This window comes from Microtus ochrogaster, chromosome 10, assembly GCF_000317375.1.
Source record: "Microtus ochrogaster isolate Prairie Vole_2 chromosome 10, MicOch1.0, whole genome shotgun sequence".
Lineage (NCBI taxonomy): Eukaryota > Metazoa > Chordata > Mammalia > Rodentia > Cricetidae > Microtus > Microtus ochrogaster.
In genome coordinates, this window is record NC_022016.1 from 35,497,789 (window position 1) to 35,514,948 (window position 17,160).

General features: G+C 42.8%; 1 protein-coding gene, 1 long non-coding RNA gene and 1 pseudogene across 2 annotated transcripts in view; 2 read left to right on the forward strand and 1 right to left on the reverse strand.

Annotated features, from left to right (window-relative positions):
• The first annotated feature begins 228 nt into the window (after positions 1 to 228).
• LOC101981456 lies at positions 229 to 1,905 on the forward strand (annotated as a pseudogene).
• Positions 1,906 to 5,678: 3,773 nt separating this feature from the next.
• LOC101981724 (protein SSXA1-like) lies at positions 5,679 to 10,654 on the forward strand. Its single transcript, XM_013348350.2, is given in 4 exon segments — positions 5,679 to 5,802; positions 6,306 to 6,420; positions 6,752 to 6,841; positions 10,563 to 10,654. Coding segments are annotated over 4 exon segments (366 nt in total). The 5' UTR covers positions 5,679 to 5,733.
• Positions 10,655 to 12,413: 1,759 nt separating this feature from the next.
• Positions 12,414 to 17,160, reverse strand: part of LOC113456653 — a 17,872-nt gene continuing 13,125 nt past the window's right edge. The window contains exons 3-4 of the long non-coding RNA XR_003377413.1: positions 15,893 to 15,971; positions 12,414 to 12,727 (exon numbers count right to left, since the gene is read on the reverse strand). This is a non-coding gene — a long non-coding RNA (uncharacterized LOC113456653). The remainder of the gene's footprint in view (positions 12,728 to 15,892; positions 15,972 to 17,160) is intronic.

The window sequence follows — 17,160 nt, forward strand, 5'->3', positions numbered from 1 at the left end:
GCTTGCTTCATCGTGCACGTCTGCCCGGGAGAGCAGAGCATGGCCTCTCTGAGCTCACTTCCTCTTCCTCCCAGCATTCTGTTCTGTTTACTCCACCCACCTATGTTTTAACCTATGAGGGCCAAGCAGTTTCTTTATTGCTTAACCAATGAAATAAATAGATTGATATATGACACTCCCACATCAATTAGGAGATCAGGAGGTATTGTCTTCTTGGTTTTTCGAGACATGGTTTTTCTGTGGCTTTGGACTATCTGGCCTGTCATCATTTTATCCGAGTCGCAGGCAGAGGGCCCTGGAGTCACAGTAGAGACTCTGTCCCAGACAACAGAGCAGGAGGCAAGCGGTACTGGTAGGGGAGGGACGCCTGCTGACAGCAGTGAAGTTGTGAAGGTCAGAGTAGGCACCCAGGAGTCCGAGACAGAGTCATAGTTTATATGCATGGAGTATGGAATCACCTTCCTGCAGCTGTCCGGCCCACAGGCCCACCAGCTACAGGCCCACCCGGGCTCTCAATCTCAGCCAAGCTCTCGTTCCTTCCGATGTGTGTGGTGCGGAAAGACTTTCGGGCACAGCTCTATCCTCAAGCTGCACATGCGCATACACACAGATGAGAGACCCCATGCCTGTCACCTCTGCAGTCACCGCTTCTGCCAGAGCTCACACCTGGCAAAGCACTTGCTAACGCCTTCCTTCTGAACCTGCCTTCCCATGTGCTGAGTGTGACCAGGGCTTCCAGCGTCGCTCCAACCTCATGAAGCACCTGCTGGCACATGCCCAAGAACAAAATTCCACACCAGACCCAGAAGACAAGACAAAAGTGTCAGAGAAGGCGGTTGTCCTCTTTTCCCACTGCGGGCAGACCTTCCAACTGCGCTCTAGCTTAAAGCGTCACCTGCAGACTCATGCAAAGGGCAAGGATTGTCAGTCCTCAGAAGACCCCGGCAGCCCTAGCTCTCGCCAGGAGAGCAAGCCCTATGTGTGTAGTGACTGTGGCAAGGCTTTCCGACGAAGTGAGCACCTGATGAGCTACAAGCAAGCCCATACTGGCGAACGACCCTTTTCCTGCCAGGCCTGTAGCCACTGCTTTACTCAAAGTTCCCAGCTGATCAGCCGCCAGCAGGTGCACACAGGTGAGAAGCCTCACGCTTGTCCCCAGTGCAACAAATGCTTTGTGAGATGTGCGAGCCTTGCCCGCCATCTCTTGACCCACGGTGGCCTCTGGCCTTAGCACTGTGCCCTGTGTGGCAAAAGCTTTAGCCAAATACAAGACCTGACTCGCCACCTGCTCAGCCACACAGAAGAGAAGCCCTGCAGCGAGTGGAGAGAGGTTCAGCCAGAGTGCCCACCTGGCACACCACCAACGCATCCACACGGGGGTAGAAGTCCCACGCCTGTGACACCTGTGGTCACCGCTTCTGCAACAGCTCCAACTTGGCCCATCACCGCCGCAGCCACACTGGTGAAGGGCCCTACAGCTGCCCAACCTGAGGCTGCAGTTTCTGGCGCAATGCGTACCTGCGGCGCCACCTGATCACATACACCACATCCAGGCAAGAGATGGAAGACCCCCAGGAATGCCTGGAGTGTGGCAAGAGCTTTAGTCGCAGCAGCAACTTGCTGCACCATCTGATGGGTCACACAGGCTCAAGGCCTTACTCCTGTGCTCTGTGTGGCCGTGGCTTCAGCTGCAATTCGCACCTACTGCGCCACCTGCGAACCTACGCCAGGGAGACGCTGTACCAGCTTCACCCATGCTCCAGCAGCCTTGTTCTCTATGAACCTCCCTGCATGAGTAAAAGTCCCTGTGACGTCCCCTTCACATATACCTCCTTTTGGTTCCTCCACATTCTGTGTCCCCACCTTTCACCCCTGACCTTAGGAATGTGTTTTCCGATGCTTTAGTTAAAGCTACCTTCTTAAAAAAATAAAGAAAGAAAGAAAGAAAGGAAAAGAAAAGAAAATGAGTGGGGGTAGCATATAGCCCTGACTTCTTTCTGTTTTTAGAGGGATCACTTCTTTTCCTGTTCTTTGCCACTTAGGACAAGGCTGGATGTGGGGAAGCCATTGCTTTGTAACATGACTTAGCATTAATTTTTAAAAATAAGTCAGAAGGAAACACAACACAAAGAGACTATGCAATCAAAGTTTTAGTGCTGCTCCCAAGGTTCACGGTCCATTTTCTTGCCTGAATTAGTCTTAGTCATTCTGAGTAGGGCGTCACTGATAGAGCAGTCCTCTGGGTGGAAAGGCTAGAAAGCATTGGGGGGGGGCAGTAGAAGCATATGCTATTAGAAAGACCTTCCTAACAGAAGCACTTGGGAGGCCCTTAAAAGCAAAATACACTAATCACATGCACACTGTACACTACTATTCATAAGAATATTAATACAAAACAAGCTCTTGGGTCTTTGGGGGGAAATAGCACACATAGAAATTTCAACTTTAATACTTTCCTTAGTAATTCAAATGTTATTCTTTTTATTTATTTATTTATTTATTTTTTCATTTTTCTCCACTCCCCTCTGTTCCTTCCCTCTCCCCTTCTGCCCTTTCCTATGGTACCCACACTCCCATGTAGACTAGATCCATGTATGTCTCTCTTAGGGTCTTTGCTGTCTAGGTTCTTTGGGATTGTGAACTGTAGGCTAGTTTTTCTTTGCTTTATGTCTAAAAGCCACTTATGAGTGAGTCCACATTATATTTGTCTTTCTGGGTTTGGGTTTCCTCACTCAATATGATGTTTTCTAGATCCATCCATTTGCCTGCAAATTACAAGATATCATTTTTTACCCACTGTGTAATAAATGTTGTTCTTTATTGCAGAGAGATCCCAGGTTAGACTGATTAAGGAAGACTGAGGAGAAGGATTTGAAATGGCAAGCCATTTTTTGGATGAACTACACAGTAGACATAGGAAAAGCCCAGGTATCCATAGAAACGTACATCTCAATGGGTCAGCAGGTCCTGGAGTAGTACATTCCTGGAGTACACCCCCTTTGTGATGTAGTTCTGTTCCAGAACCTGGGGCCCCTATACTCCGTTCTTATCTCACTTTTCCCACTCACTTTCCTGAGACTTTCGAAGGCACTGACAGCTGTGGTTGGCTGATGCTCTAGGGTCAACTGAATCAAGGTACTTGGTTTCTTTCTGGAGAAAGGCTCTGGGTCCCTCATCCCTTCCTGTGTAGAGGAAGGTTCTTTCTGAAGGATGCTCCAATAAGTGAAAGCTGAGCAGACAGAAAGGTTAGGAGCCTGTGTAGATCAACCAAGTACTTGTGCCTTTCTTGTGTCTTCAGCAATCTTCAACACTTAGGACCATGCTTTGAGCTAAACCCTTACTGGGCAATCCCTTAAGGATCTTAGAAACTATAAGAGACTCATGTGACACTATTCTAGAGAGAAGCAGTGGTATGCCTCTTAGCTTCACAAACTTTGAAATTACCTATATGCCTGAGATTCCCTCCATCCTCAATGACACCAAATAGCCTCCATTAGAGGGACTACTTTTCAACTTCCTCTTGGATAAATCTGCAGTCTTCAAGGTCCCAGAGATACCTCAATGTCCACTCACTAAATTTTTTTTGGATGACTTCAGTTTGTGGACCCCCTTGAGACAAAGCAAATTCACTAACATTCCAGTAGATGTGGGCATTCCAGCTCTTTTATCCTGGCAGGAATTTCTAAATTAGTCCAGTAATTCACACTCTCCTTAATAGATCCACCTCTTTTCAGCATAGCAGAGCCATATGTTTCTTTCTTTGATCTCTGAAAACCATAAGTTGGGGAGACCATTAAACCTTCACTGACTTTACCTCAGAATATACCACAAAACATCTACACATGTTGCAGGACACTGTACCACAAAGCATCAATCTAAATTATTTAATAGGAGGCTACAGGAGAATTATTTGAGCCCAGAGTTTCTCTGTCAGCTTAGCATCATAATATCCATACCGTGTCTCAAGGGGAAAAAAAATCAAGAGTAGGTAATGATGTAAATACATGGATTTAAATTTCAGTAGGTTCCCAGAAATGTGTCTTTTATTTAAAACTTTAATATGTCTCTTAATTTTTTAACCAACTAAAAGATTAAAACATTTATTTATTGATGAAGGAAAAAAATTCTGCTGGGTTGAGAGGTAAGCAAGTGACTGAAATTGAAAAACAGAATGATAAATATCTAAGATTGTCTTCAATATAAAAAAATCTACAAATAAACAGTATGTACCTAACAGCCTTGAGGCTAAGAAGTGTATTAAGAGTGGGAAGTCAAGGAACTACCTGAAGCTGGCAGAGACTATGGGAAAGGAGCATGGGAGGTGAAATATAAGAAAAGTATAATGATATACATGTATGAGTAGATCAGAATGAAAGCCAGCTTTTGAAAACAAAGCACAAAAGCTATTTAAAAAACAAACACATTTACAAAGGAAAATAGCTTAATGAAGAGGACAGCACTCTTATTTTGTTAGGTGCCAGCCACCAAGCTTAAGTTTGGTAGTCAGGATCCACATGGTAGAAGGGGAGAATGGACTCCTGTGAGGTGTTCTCTGACCTCCACAGACATATAATGGGTACACATACAAATACATACTAAATAAAAATGTAACCAATTATTCAAACATATTTTGAAGTCCCTTTGCTGACTCTTTAACACAGATAAGTTAGTTTTTACACTGCTCTTCTTTTTTTCTGAGACAAAGTTTCTTATATGTAGTACAGGATAGTCTTGAAGTCCTCCCATCTTCCTATCTCATTCTCTTAAGTGCTAGGGACACAGGTGTTCACCACCAAGTCTAGCTTCCTAAGGGAATTTGTTCTGAGTTTTGTCCATGATTTATTTTAATGGATATACAACAATAGTGCATATACAATTAAAATATAGTATGGCTATTCAAGATACACATATGTGTGTGCTTATCAAATATGGGTAATTAATATTTCCCTGTCCTTATGTAGTCATCATTTCTATGTGAGTGAAGCTTTATAAGCTCTCTCTTCTACTCTGATAAAGCTGGGAAACTAAAGCAAGGGCCTCTTACATGGTAGGTAGGAATCCTACAGGATTTAATCATGTATTGTCCAGCCTGGCCTTGATCTCCACTTTGTAGCTCAGGCAGGTATTGAACATAGGATCCTTCTACCTCAGCCTCCCAACTATCTTGTATTACAGGCACAGGAATGGAACTTTGGTTTCCCGTTTCCTCCCTTACAAATTCACCATATGGAGCTATAATTTGTAGTCACTAAAAGTGTGCTGTGAAATACTTGCATCTAGCCTTCCTCTTTAGCTGTTGGGTGTTTGCTGTGCCTTCTTCTTCTGGACTCCCCACCACTTGCCTTCCAGTGACAAATGTTTCATTATTAGCACCTGTGAAGTCAGTTTTCACTTTCCTCATATGGGTGAGGATATGGGCCTGTGCTTGCCCAATTCAACATCTTTCTCTGGTCTCTTCATCTCAATGAACACTCCAGGGTGACTATTCAGGACAGACGCTCGCCCCACTCTCTGAGACTCAATCTAACTTCATATATGCTCACAGACTCCTAAGCACTAATTTTCCTGTCGACCTAATCAGGGGTAGGTGATCTCAGGATAAAGAGGAGGACAGAAGATGTCATGTGCTGAGAGTTACTAACCATCCACACCTTCTTCCTTCACAGGATACCTTGTTTTGTTCTGGAAGAAAATCGGACTGTGTCTTTTCAAAGTCTCACTGATTCCACCGACATGAAAACAAGGAGTTCTTGTTTAAAGAGTTCTGTGGAAGACATTCATGAACCAAAGAAGATGTGTAAGGTGAGGTGACCAGGCAGGGGGTGTGCAGAAGCAGCTGAGTGACCAAGAGCCATTGTAGAAAGAGTTCTCAGAAGGTGGAAACCAGAGGCACTCAGGACAAGGACCAAAGTCTCCATAGGACCTCCATAGATCTCAGGATTTCTCTACACGCGCGCGCACACCCCCGCCCCCACATGCACACATGCATGCACAAGCACACTCAATATGTCCTTCTAAACCATCCCTGAAAACCAGATTGGTGATCTAGTCCTAAACGCATTTAGTGACATTCAGTCCCTTGTAAGTGGGGGAGGAGAACAAATAACCAGCAGTGAGCATTTCCAGTGTAACTGGGAAATGGCTGTTGTTCACATCTCTCATTTGACCCACGCATTTCCCAGGATCAATTATCTTGATTTTCTAGGCGTACCACTGAGGTCCTCCAACACAGAGGGCATTCTGGGATGAATGGCACACATGTCCAGCAGAGTAGCTGCCAGATTTTACATTTCCTCCTTTTCTAGGCTTTCCAGGATATTTCTACATACTTTTCTGAGGAGGAGTGGGCGAAACTAAGCACATGGCAGAAAAGTGTCTACGTGTATATGAAAAGAAACTACATCAGAATGACGGCCCTAGGTAACAGGAAGTTCTGGGTTCAGACAAGCCTGCGTGTCTCCCAGTTATTTTCTATGCCACAGTTTCTTCTCACCATATAGCACGTCCCTCTCCCATACTATACTTTCTTCCTGAAGAAATATCAAGGTGCTTGCTGAGCAAGCTGCTCTCTTCCATCTTGTTCAGGGCTGAGAGCATAGCGCACAGGCAGCAGGGCTCAGGCCTGCAGTCTGCACTGTTCTTTCCTGCAGTCCCTTGTTCTTGGGGACTCTTGTGTGCTGCGTCCCAGATTCTGCTTTCATTTCCCCTCTTGTGCTGTCGGTTAAAGAACAAGCACTTTGCTTCTTCTTAGGGGTCACAGTCAACCAACCAGTTTTCATGCGTTGCAAGCAACAGGCCAAAGAAATCCCGGTGGAATGTATTGAAGTTCATGGCCATGAGAGTGAAGGTGAGTGGTCAGGGTCAGTCACAATGCCTGGTAAGGTCACAGGCAGGTCTTTGCTTATTCACGTTAGGACTGTGTGGAAAAGGGCTCATTTAGAGGATTATGTAGAAGATCTTGTCATATAAAAGTCTAAAAGGTTAAAAAGAACACACATTATTTTGGATAATAAGTAAATGACAAATGGGTAACATCTTCCATTGGAATGCACACCGTACTGTATCACATCCTAAACATAGGCATCCACTCTATACACATACATGTAATCATTGTCACAGAGATACAACTCAACACACACACACACACACACACACACACACACAAACTCCCAGGAAAGCAGGCCAGATTGCACAAGCTCCCACAAGCACTTTACTTGGTCTTAAATTCTGGGCCTGAAGTTTATGCACAATTTTTGAGAGCAAAGGAGAATTATTACCCTAGATAGCCTCCCAAAACACTGAGCTAAGTCACTTATACTTCCTCATGCAGTTAACCCTTGAATATTCAAATCATTTCATGTGTTAAGTAAGTTTTTTATTATTTCACATCTGAAAGTATCGACAGTTCAAAATTTCCTGAAATCAACTTAATATTATGAGGCAAAAGAAATGTCCTGGAATAGGATGAGGCAGTGATGAGACCGGGACAACATTTCATAAACAATCACAAGGAGACTTCGAAACTGATACTGTAGATAATGCCTATGTCATTAATAAAGTGAAAGAGAGCCATGCTCCGCCCATTCCTCCTCCATGAGTACGCTGTAACCCTCCACTCTAGCATTCCCTAAACTGGCAGGATTCTGAACTTTTGAAATATTTACTAACAAACAAAACCTTCTGACTTCTCACTTTCCATAGACAAACATTCTGAAGGGACTTTTGGCATAAAACCGAAAAAACGCGTAAAGGTGAGTATCACCTATTTCTGTAGGAATGCTCCATGTTTGCCTTCAGTTCACGCCCACATTGTTGAGGATAGTTTTCTTTTTGGTGGTGGATGAGTGTATAAAATATATTTGATACTTAAAGTATAAAATTTAATGTGAAGCATCACATATTGTTTCAAATGCCAATTCTAACTGTATGGAAATTCACTGGGTTGTATAAACTTTGGGCCTGGGTAATTATTTATTTGCAAGATCCTGTGTTAAATAATACCCAGTGGATTAAAATACCCTAAATCACATGGCAGAAATACTGCCTGTAGATTACTATTTGCCAAAATGCTTTATCCAAGATTCTCTTTTATAGTTGACATCACTGAATCTAGATCCCCATAATGAAAACGAAGGACTTGCCTCTGAAGATGCTGTTGCTTCCACTACTTCCAATCTGCCAGGTTGGGTGCAATCTAATTTGATGTGGGATTCCCCTCTGTATGTGTGAATAGCATTGATAACAAACTGTCTTAGGCCTGTGATAAGGTAGAGTAGAGCTAGGTGGGGAAAACTAAACTAACTGCTGGAAGAAAGGTGGAGTCATGGAAAAGCCATGGAGCTGCCATTGGAGATAGACATGTTAAAACCTTGCCAGTAGGCCATGAGCCTCATGGTAAAATATAAAATAATGGATATGGGTTAAATTAAGATGTAAAAGCTAGCCAATAAGAAGTTAGAGCTAATGGGCCAAGCAGTGATTTAATTAATACAGTTTCTGTGTGCTTATTTTGGGAGTCTGGACGGCTGGGAAACGAACAAGTGACCTCTTACACTAATTCCTATTCTTGAACATAATTTCTTCATTCTTTTTCAAGATGGTATTTTATTTAAAATTTGAGGATTTTATATAATGTATTTTGACCATAGTCACACATACCCCACTCGTTCACCTAATTAACATAAAACATCTTTCCTAGATGTTTTTCCTCACTTCCCCACATTCCTCAAATTCATGTCGTGTTTGTTATTGTTTAAAAATAACCAGCCAAGCCCCATTTGTGCTGTCTATATACTAAGTGATGTGCAATCATCCACAAGAGTATGGGCTGACCTAACAGGGGCCGTACCCTTAAAACCGACTCTCCCTCCCACGAAAGTCATCTATTGTCAACAGCTGCTCATAGAGGTCTGGAAGCTCATGAGTCCCTACTCCTTGCTAGAATGCTGACAGGCTTGATCCTAAGCATGTCTTATGTAGGAAAAGACAACTCCTGTGAGCTCTTGAGTTTGACACTCCTGCCATGTCCATAAGACACTATATGCTCTGTTTCTCCCTGTCCTCTGCTTCTCACAACCTCTCTATCCCCTATTCTGCAATGGTACTTGAGCTTGGGAGGAATGTGTGTGACATTTATGTTCAGTGTTTATCTAAACAATCGATAGACACTTATTTTCTGCAGTCTAACCAGTTGGGAGCTTCTGTATTAGCCACCACTCACCGTACAACAAAACTTCTCTGGTAATCACTGCGAGCTATCTATGCATAGAGAGATATGGATTTAGAGGTTAGTTTGTACTACATTCATTTAGCAAAATCATAGTAATGGGTTTTCCCCATGGGGCCTGTGCAACCACAGGTTTTTGGTCAGATTTACAGTACCAGGACTGCATGTCTTCAATCACAAGCATTCTAGTAATTAAAGATGAGGATCAGCACAACTGTGCAAATTATTGGCTTGAACAGCAGTTTCATAGGTTCTCTAGTCCATAGCCCAAGCCACTGAAATGCATTCATGTCTTCTTTCATTTCTGAAATTTAGTCAGGCATTCCCCCATAGTCTGTTCTTTTATCCTGACACTCACTGTCCAACCAGGAATCACCAGCTGGCCTCTGCTCTGTAAATGACCCATGTACTCTTCTGACTGGAAATGACAGGGCTTTCACTGTGGACTCTTCTCACTGTTATCGACTCCAGGACATATCAACACCTGGAAACTGTCTGCCTCACAGACCCAGGGACCCTGAGAGATACCTGACAATTTATGAAATGGTAGTTTCCACGGCTGCAGGTTCTAGTCTAGTGTAGAAAGTTTAGGGAGCTGAGAGTTCGTGGCCAGTGAAGGCACAGTTAAAGAAGAGCAAGTATTCAGTTTTATTATTATATCATTTAAACAGTGTTTCCATTTGGGTGTGTTGGGCATGCCTATAATTGCAAAGCTCTGTAGGGTCATTAGATTAAGACTTTTCTAGGGTACGTGAAGGGATCTTGTCTCAAAACCAAAATCAACCAACCAACCAACCAACCAACCAACCAACCAACCAACCAACCAACCAACCAAAACCCAAAAGAAATAAAGAGTGGGTATAGAGAGACTGTTCAGTGGTTAGGGGTATCTGCTTTTGTTCCAGAGGACCAGAGTTCAGTTCCTAGGACCCACACTGGGTAGTTCACTATTATGTCACCCCAGTTCCAGAGGATCTGACAAATCCATACATATGTCACACATACGCAGAGGCATACACATGCACACATAAATAAAAATATAAATATAAAATAAAAGGCAATAAGTTGTGTTTCTAATGAAGGATAAAACAGGAAAGCTATACTAGATGATGGGGGAGGGGAACCAAACAGTATACTGGATGGTATAGCCTGAAGTGGCCTTTGGTCTGTATTGCTGTATGGCTAATAGCTCAGTCTTTGTGAGCTAGCAGATGTAAAAATCAGACAATGGAGAAGGCCTATAAGCTCATGGAAGAAACAAGCCTTGTTCTTTTCTGACAAAACAAGGCCCTAAACCATCTAACGCTCACGTACTACTAATCCCTCCCTATTTCAGGAGCTGGCGACATTCAGGTAAATGTCTGGAGTAACCGGTTGAGGAAAAGGAAGAAGCGAGTGATCCATGACTAGATCAGGGATCCCAAATAGATGATGATGAAATCTGTAAGTGGTCCTTTGACACATCTCCCAAACCCCAGAATACACACTTTTCTCACACTGTATTGGATCAGTCATCCACTTCTAGTCTTTGGGGGTGCTACACTGAACCTGAAGTACTATGCCATGCTTCCTTTACTTCAAAGCTGGGTCTTTTGGAGACCTTCCCTACCCAGGATGCTGTGGGCTTCCAAAACCCAGGTCAGCTCTCAAAGTACAAGCCATGCCTTCCTCTGGTTTAGGTATTCAAAGAGAAGGTGAGGCAGTCACTGTGCTCTGAGCAGAGGGTTGAGCTGTGGAGCAGAGGCTCTGAGGTTTGGCTGGAGGGAAGCATGTAGGCTTTGAAGGATGGGAGGAAACGGACCAGTGAGTAGGTAGTGTGAACTCACTACCATTTCTTTTCTTTCTTCTTTCAACCATAGAGTCGAAATAATCCCAGGATGAGAAGAAGAATGTGGTGGGAATTCTGGATCATTGCCATGACTTTGAAAGACTAAATATCAAATATATCTCTCTCTCTCTCTAGATATATGCATATATTTATTTATAAAGAGTCACTATAATTCTTTTTTTTAATTTTTTTCTTTTTTTATACATACATTTTTATATTTTTAATTATGAGTCTAGCCTTTAATGGCTGAGCCATCCTTCAAGCCCTATACACATATTCTTTAAAGGTACAATGAGTCACTATAATTCTAAGTATCGGTTTTCATATTATTTTTCAAGTGATCTCTTAGCAATTTTGTAGGATGTGTCAAGCACTCTGTCAGGACGTTGCTCCCTATTGACACTGTGATAAGTCCCATTAGAATGTTCTTCCTTTTGCCAGGCCATCTTTAAGCATAAATCTTGCTACATGGCATCTGGTCACACTGGGGAGACTACATGCTAAGCATTCTGTTAATATTCTTACTATGTAAAAAGCACTCTGGTAGAATATCAATGTTTCAAGCAGACAAGATGGCTCAGTGGTAAAGGATCCTGCTGCCAAGCCTGGTGACCTGAGTTTAATCCTAAAGACCCACATGGTGGCAGAGAGAACTGATTCCTGATAATGTCTTTTGATGTTCATGACTGTACATACACAATATATATCTTCATATATATATGAAGATAAAATAAGTCTATCAATATTCCACTCAGTGAGACATATTCCTAATGCAAACAGCTGTTTGTCTGTCCTGTACCTGTCTTAGGGACCGTGAGCTATCAATCATCCTTTGCACTGAAGCATACTGCCCTTTCCCTTGCCCAGGACTACTGAGCAGAGTTGTATTGTTTACTTTAGCACATTTCTCTGTATGTGAACACACATGTACATGTCATCATATGGTCAGCTGTCACCTGCCATGCTCCACTAGCACTGTGTCTAGTCACAACCACCTTATTCCATTTTCTGGTCAGTACGTACTTTCACCCCTGGTTGCACACAGGTGACAAATCCAAATTCTGTGATGTAGGAGAATCTGGATTTGCCTGACAACACAGGTAACCCTCATTTACCCAAGAGCCTAAGGCTCAGTGTAGACCAATATTTGCTTCTATGAAGATTAAAACTTATTCGTTTTAAAAATTATTTATTTATTATGTATACAGTATTCTGTCTGTGTGTATGCCTGCAGGCCAGAAGAGGGCACCAGACCCCATTACAGATGGTTGTGAGCCACCACGTGGTTGCTGGGAATTGAACTCAGGACCTTTGGAAGAGCAGGCAATGCTCTTAACCACTGAGCCATCTCTCCAGCCCCTAAAACTTATTCTTTTACCCTCTAATCTTACTTTTTTGGAAGAAAGTTGTAACACCTGATTCTAGGGATTGAACTCAGGTCCTCATGCATGCAAGGATATTGCTCTACCTCTCGACTATACTGGATGAGTAGTTACTGCTTTATTGCTGACTAAATGCCTGATAAAAATAAAGGAAGAAATGTTCCTTTGGCTTCTAGTTTCAGTGGGTTCGGTTGATGGATGCTTTTCCCATCCATACAACATGTAGGAGAGGATGTTCCTCCCTTCTGACTGAGTAACATACCCAACAGGACCAGGGGTCAAGATGGCACCCTAGAAAAAAAAGACACACTGACATTTAGGATTTTGTATGAACATGAATAGATGGTGAAGTAGTAACTTAACAGAAATCTAAGGAAGGTGGCCCAACAAGTGTGTGACTAGAGGCAGAAAGATTAACAGATGCCAAGTACAAGGTCAGACCTGAATGGCACCAAAGTTAGAAGAGTTCAGAGAATAATGGATTTAAGGCTCATATCTGAAGAACACAGATGGTACAAATGAGACCTAGGGCTCTGGACCAATGTAGACAAGGGACACATAATCTGTGTGTGCCACAGTCAGGTCTAGACTTCATTAATATTACTTGGCAGATGCTATGAGGTGAGCTGTGTCATACACCCATCTCACACGCCATTCATATGTAGGAGCTATAATGCCCAGTGTAGCTCTCCTAGGGGTGATAGAGGTAATGCAGGTTCCTATAGCTATGGCTCTCATGAACTGGCATGTTGGCCTTGTGGAAAGGGAGGAGACAAGAGATCTCTGCCTTAGCATCATGTGAGGATGCAGAGGTGCTGATAAATGATCATGTTCAACAAAACAACTAAGTGCAGAAAGGCAGATGGTTCAAGTTTAATTTTAATGAGTAACCACATTTAAATCTGAATTCTTGTGTAACTTTGTGTGTAGGTCACGAAACTAGAAAGGGTACCATAAGATGGGAGGCTGAGTCCTTAAAGAGGGAAAAAGTGTTTATACAGGGGGCATGGAAGTAATAGGGACAATTGGGGAGGAAGAAGAGGACTAGCAACGGGGATCGACAGTGGGACAAGGTGATTGTTGGTTAAAAACCAATAACATGGGGATATGTCATTCTGAAAACCATTATTTTGTATGCTACCTTAAAACATTAAGTAAACAGTCCTGAGAATGAAATGCAAAGAGAAAAGAGTCTACTTCTGAAGCAGAGTTAGTGATCTTCTGGTGGAAAAAATCTTATATTTGGGGGAAACTGGGATCCACGAAAATGAAAGATGAAAACTGGCCATTCTTGTCACTCTCTAGAAATGCTCTTACCCAGTTATCTGTCTCACTAACACTCACTGTAACGCCATCAGAATAGTCACACATGTGAAGTAGAAACTGAAGACTACTCCCAAGGTAAATGTTAATAGTGGCAGACTGATGCCTTCCAGCTGCAGTACCATGCTCAGAGGTCTGGGCAATGGACCTTGTGTTCTAGGTTTCTGAAAATATGGCCTAAACATTTTGTACTGAATTCATGTATAATGGAAGAAAAATATCCATGGCTCAACTGATTTATGGATATTTAAGTATTCTTTATATGTACCTATAGGGATTAAAATGTATATGATTTGCCTTGAGCATATTAGGTACCCCCAAATAGTAACTATTTATGAAAATACCAAATACACAATGAATACACCTTAAATGCTCCAAGTGCCAATGGAGAAATTTGGAAGTTCTGTATTCAAGGTATTCAGAATTCAGTCTGGGTTTACATCTGGATTTTGTTCCCTGGAGATACTCAGCAGATATCTATCCACCTGGAAAGGACACTGAATCTGGGTTTTGCTGCGAGCCTTAAATGGTACTCTGCTTGCTAGGTTGGCTGGTATGGGCTACTCTTGTAAGGACCAAATCCACCCAGCCTCTTTAACAAATCAGTTCTACCAGAGTTTTAGGCTCCAGTTCTGAGCCATTATCTATAGTTTATGACTTTATGCACTGAAGAAACTGTTGGCACAAGGAAATGAAAGCATAGTCACTGCATGCTGTGTTGTTATCATCGTAGATTCTGGTAAACTGGAATCTTCAGTCAGCTCATCTGGCTACCCTTCAAAGGCTCTGCCCAGATGTTCTTCACTTCCACTCTAATCTTTAGTGTGTCTGGACCAGCCCTTTCCCCCAGAAACTCTACTTGAGTGGAGAATCTGTTTCCAAGTCATCCATTTGACCCAGCTTGACAATGACAACAAGTAATGAAGAAAGGCTCCTGTGGGTGGCTTCTGTGTCTACTTTTGTGTATTTAGCACATTAAAATGCCAAATTTGGGTATAAGGTCAAATTTCCTTCTAAGTATTTATGTTTATGCCCATAAGTTATTGCTGCCAGAACTGTCCAGAGACGTGTCTGGTAGCAGTTACTCCAGAGATACTTTTTTGAGGCATAGTTTCTCTGTGGAAAGTTTTCTCAGCCCTGGCTGTCCTGAAACTCCCTCTATAGACCAGGCTGGCCTCAAACTCCGAGACCCACCTGCCTCTGCCTCCCGAGTGCTGAGATTAAAGGTGTGCACCACCACCATCTGACTACTCCCAACATTCTTAGATAGTCAAAGTGTTGAGAACATGTGACTGTTGAATCCACAGTCTTAAATGAGACATGCATACCATCCCCTCCATGGGTCAGGGGACTCCATGGAAGAAGATGGAGAAAGAATACAAGAAGTAGAAGACAGGGTGGAGTGGTGTGGACTTTAGTTCTCTAGGACATGACAGCCTTTGCATGACTGAAAGCTCAGTAGCTGTTATTAGTTGCAGAATACTGGGCCCTCATCATTCTGTCATGGAGAGAGTCGAAAGGTCATGAGCCTTTCACACATTCCTGAGGATTGGTAGGAAGTTACAGTTGCTAGGGAGATGGGCTTGGGAAATTTTACCCCTCCCTATGGATCTCTAGGCAGTTAATGCTTTCAGAGTGTGAGAGAAATTTACTTCAGTGGTGTAGCCACTAGTAAGGTGCCCATGATTCTAACCCCCAGCACACGCCACTATAGGAATCAAATGAAAAACATGTGTTGACCAAAAGAGTTCTGAAGATATAAAAGAAAGTACCTGGGGATGGGAGGATTTCTACCTGGGTACTGGGATCAGGAGTAGTGGTAGGGAGAAAAAATAAGGTACTTGGAGGTGATGGGGATAAAAAATACATGGATGGGTGAGAATCTGTTAAATAAGCTCTCCACATATGCTTCTCTAGGTAACCTTAATTGAGGTTACAGGTTGATAAAAACAAACAAACAAAAAACCCCATGAAAATATAAATAAGACTAGTTGAGAAAAATACTGAGACCAGGAGGAGTGAGAAGAGGACACAACTTGGTGATGGAACATAGGACATAGTCATGATCAAAACACATTATATGCTTGTGTTAAAACATCCCAATGAAAAGAGGTTAAAACAACTGCAACTTACCTCTTTGCAGTGTGTGAGAATTGTGGGTCTGTGACTCACTTTCTTAGCATGGGCCAGGTCCTGGGACAGATCTGTAGAGCTGCAAAGAATAACAATAAAGTCCAAAGTGATCTGATCAGTGGATGGAGAGATGGTTCTGTGGTTAAGGGTACACATGCTCTTACAAAAGACTCAGATTTGGTTCCCAGAACCCACATGGGATCTCACCCAGTATTTAACTCCACTTCTAGGGTTGTGATTCCCTCTTCTAGCCTCCACAGATACTGCACACACATTGTGCATATACATACAGGCAGGCAAATCATTCATATAGGTAAAATATAAGTAAATAAATCATTTTTAAAAAGTGACATGATCATCTGCATAGGCAATGTGACAATTCATTAAAGATCTCAACAAATGTGTTCTGTGCATGTGCACCTGCTCCCCTTGAATAACAGAACTCAAGCTTGTGCTGTTAACTCCATTTCACTCCTGCCATTATCCCCACTAGGCCCCTTTGTTCTCCATATATAGTTAAAGCCTACAGTTATGTTGTCAACTTCATCTACCCTACTCACTGGATCCATGCTTCTAAGTACACTTGGTCCCTTCTCTAGGCAGAGACATTAGACTCATGCTGCCAAATACCTTCATTCCTGCAACCTTTCCAAAGGGGGGGCATTAGACCCATATCTACAACTCCACTGACTCTACTTACTGTAGGATCACATGTATCATGCTTGCCTTTCAGCCCCTATCCTGCCCCGCTTCTTTATGTAGAGATCCTAGTCTATCACCATTTCAGCTAGATACCTTTACTGGAGGAAAGTCTGAACACCTCTCCCAGATTACTGAAGATGCCTGAGGGAATCCTCTAATTTGAGTCATCAAACTTACTTAGTCTGGGCTGAGTAAAAACTGCTTCTGATACCCATTTAAATATCAACATTAAGATGCCCAAAGACTGAATTCTAAATCCCACACAGATGACAGGAAAGAAAGTTTCAACAGAGGAGAGACAGGATCTTCATACCAAGATGTAGGGTAAACTCCGCCCAATGGGGGGTGTGTTTGCCTCGGGCTAATGTTTACATATAAATCTGGTGGTGTGAGCCCCCCACCCCATCTCTCTTTTTTGTATCTCCTGCTCATTGCTGGATCCCTGGTGTTGTAAGCTATTCCTTCATTAAAATTTGCTGTTTCATATTAAGCTAGCCTGGTTATTATGCCACCTACATTTTGGCGCCAATGTCGGGCTTTTTTGCCCTGCCCCAAGCAGCTCGGGA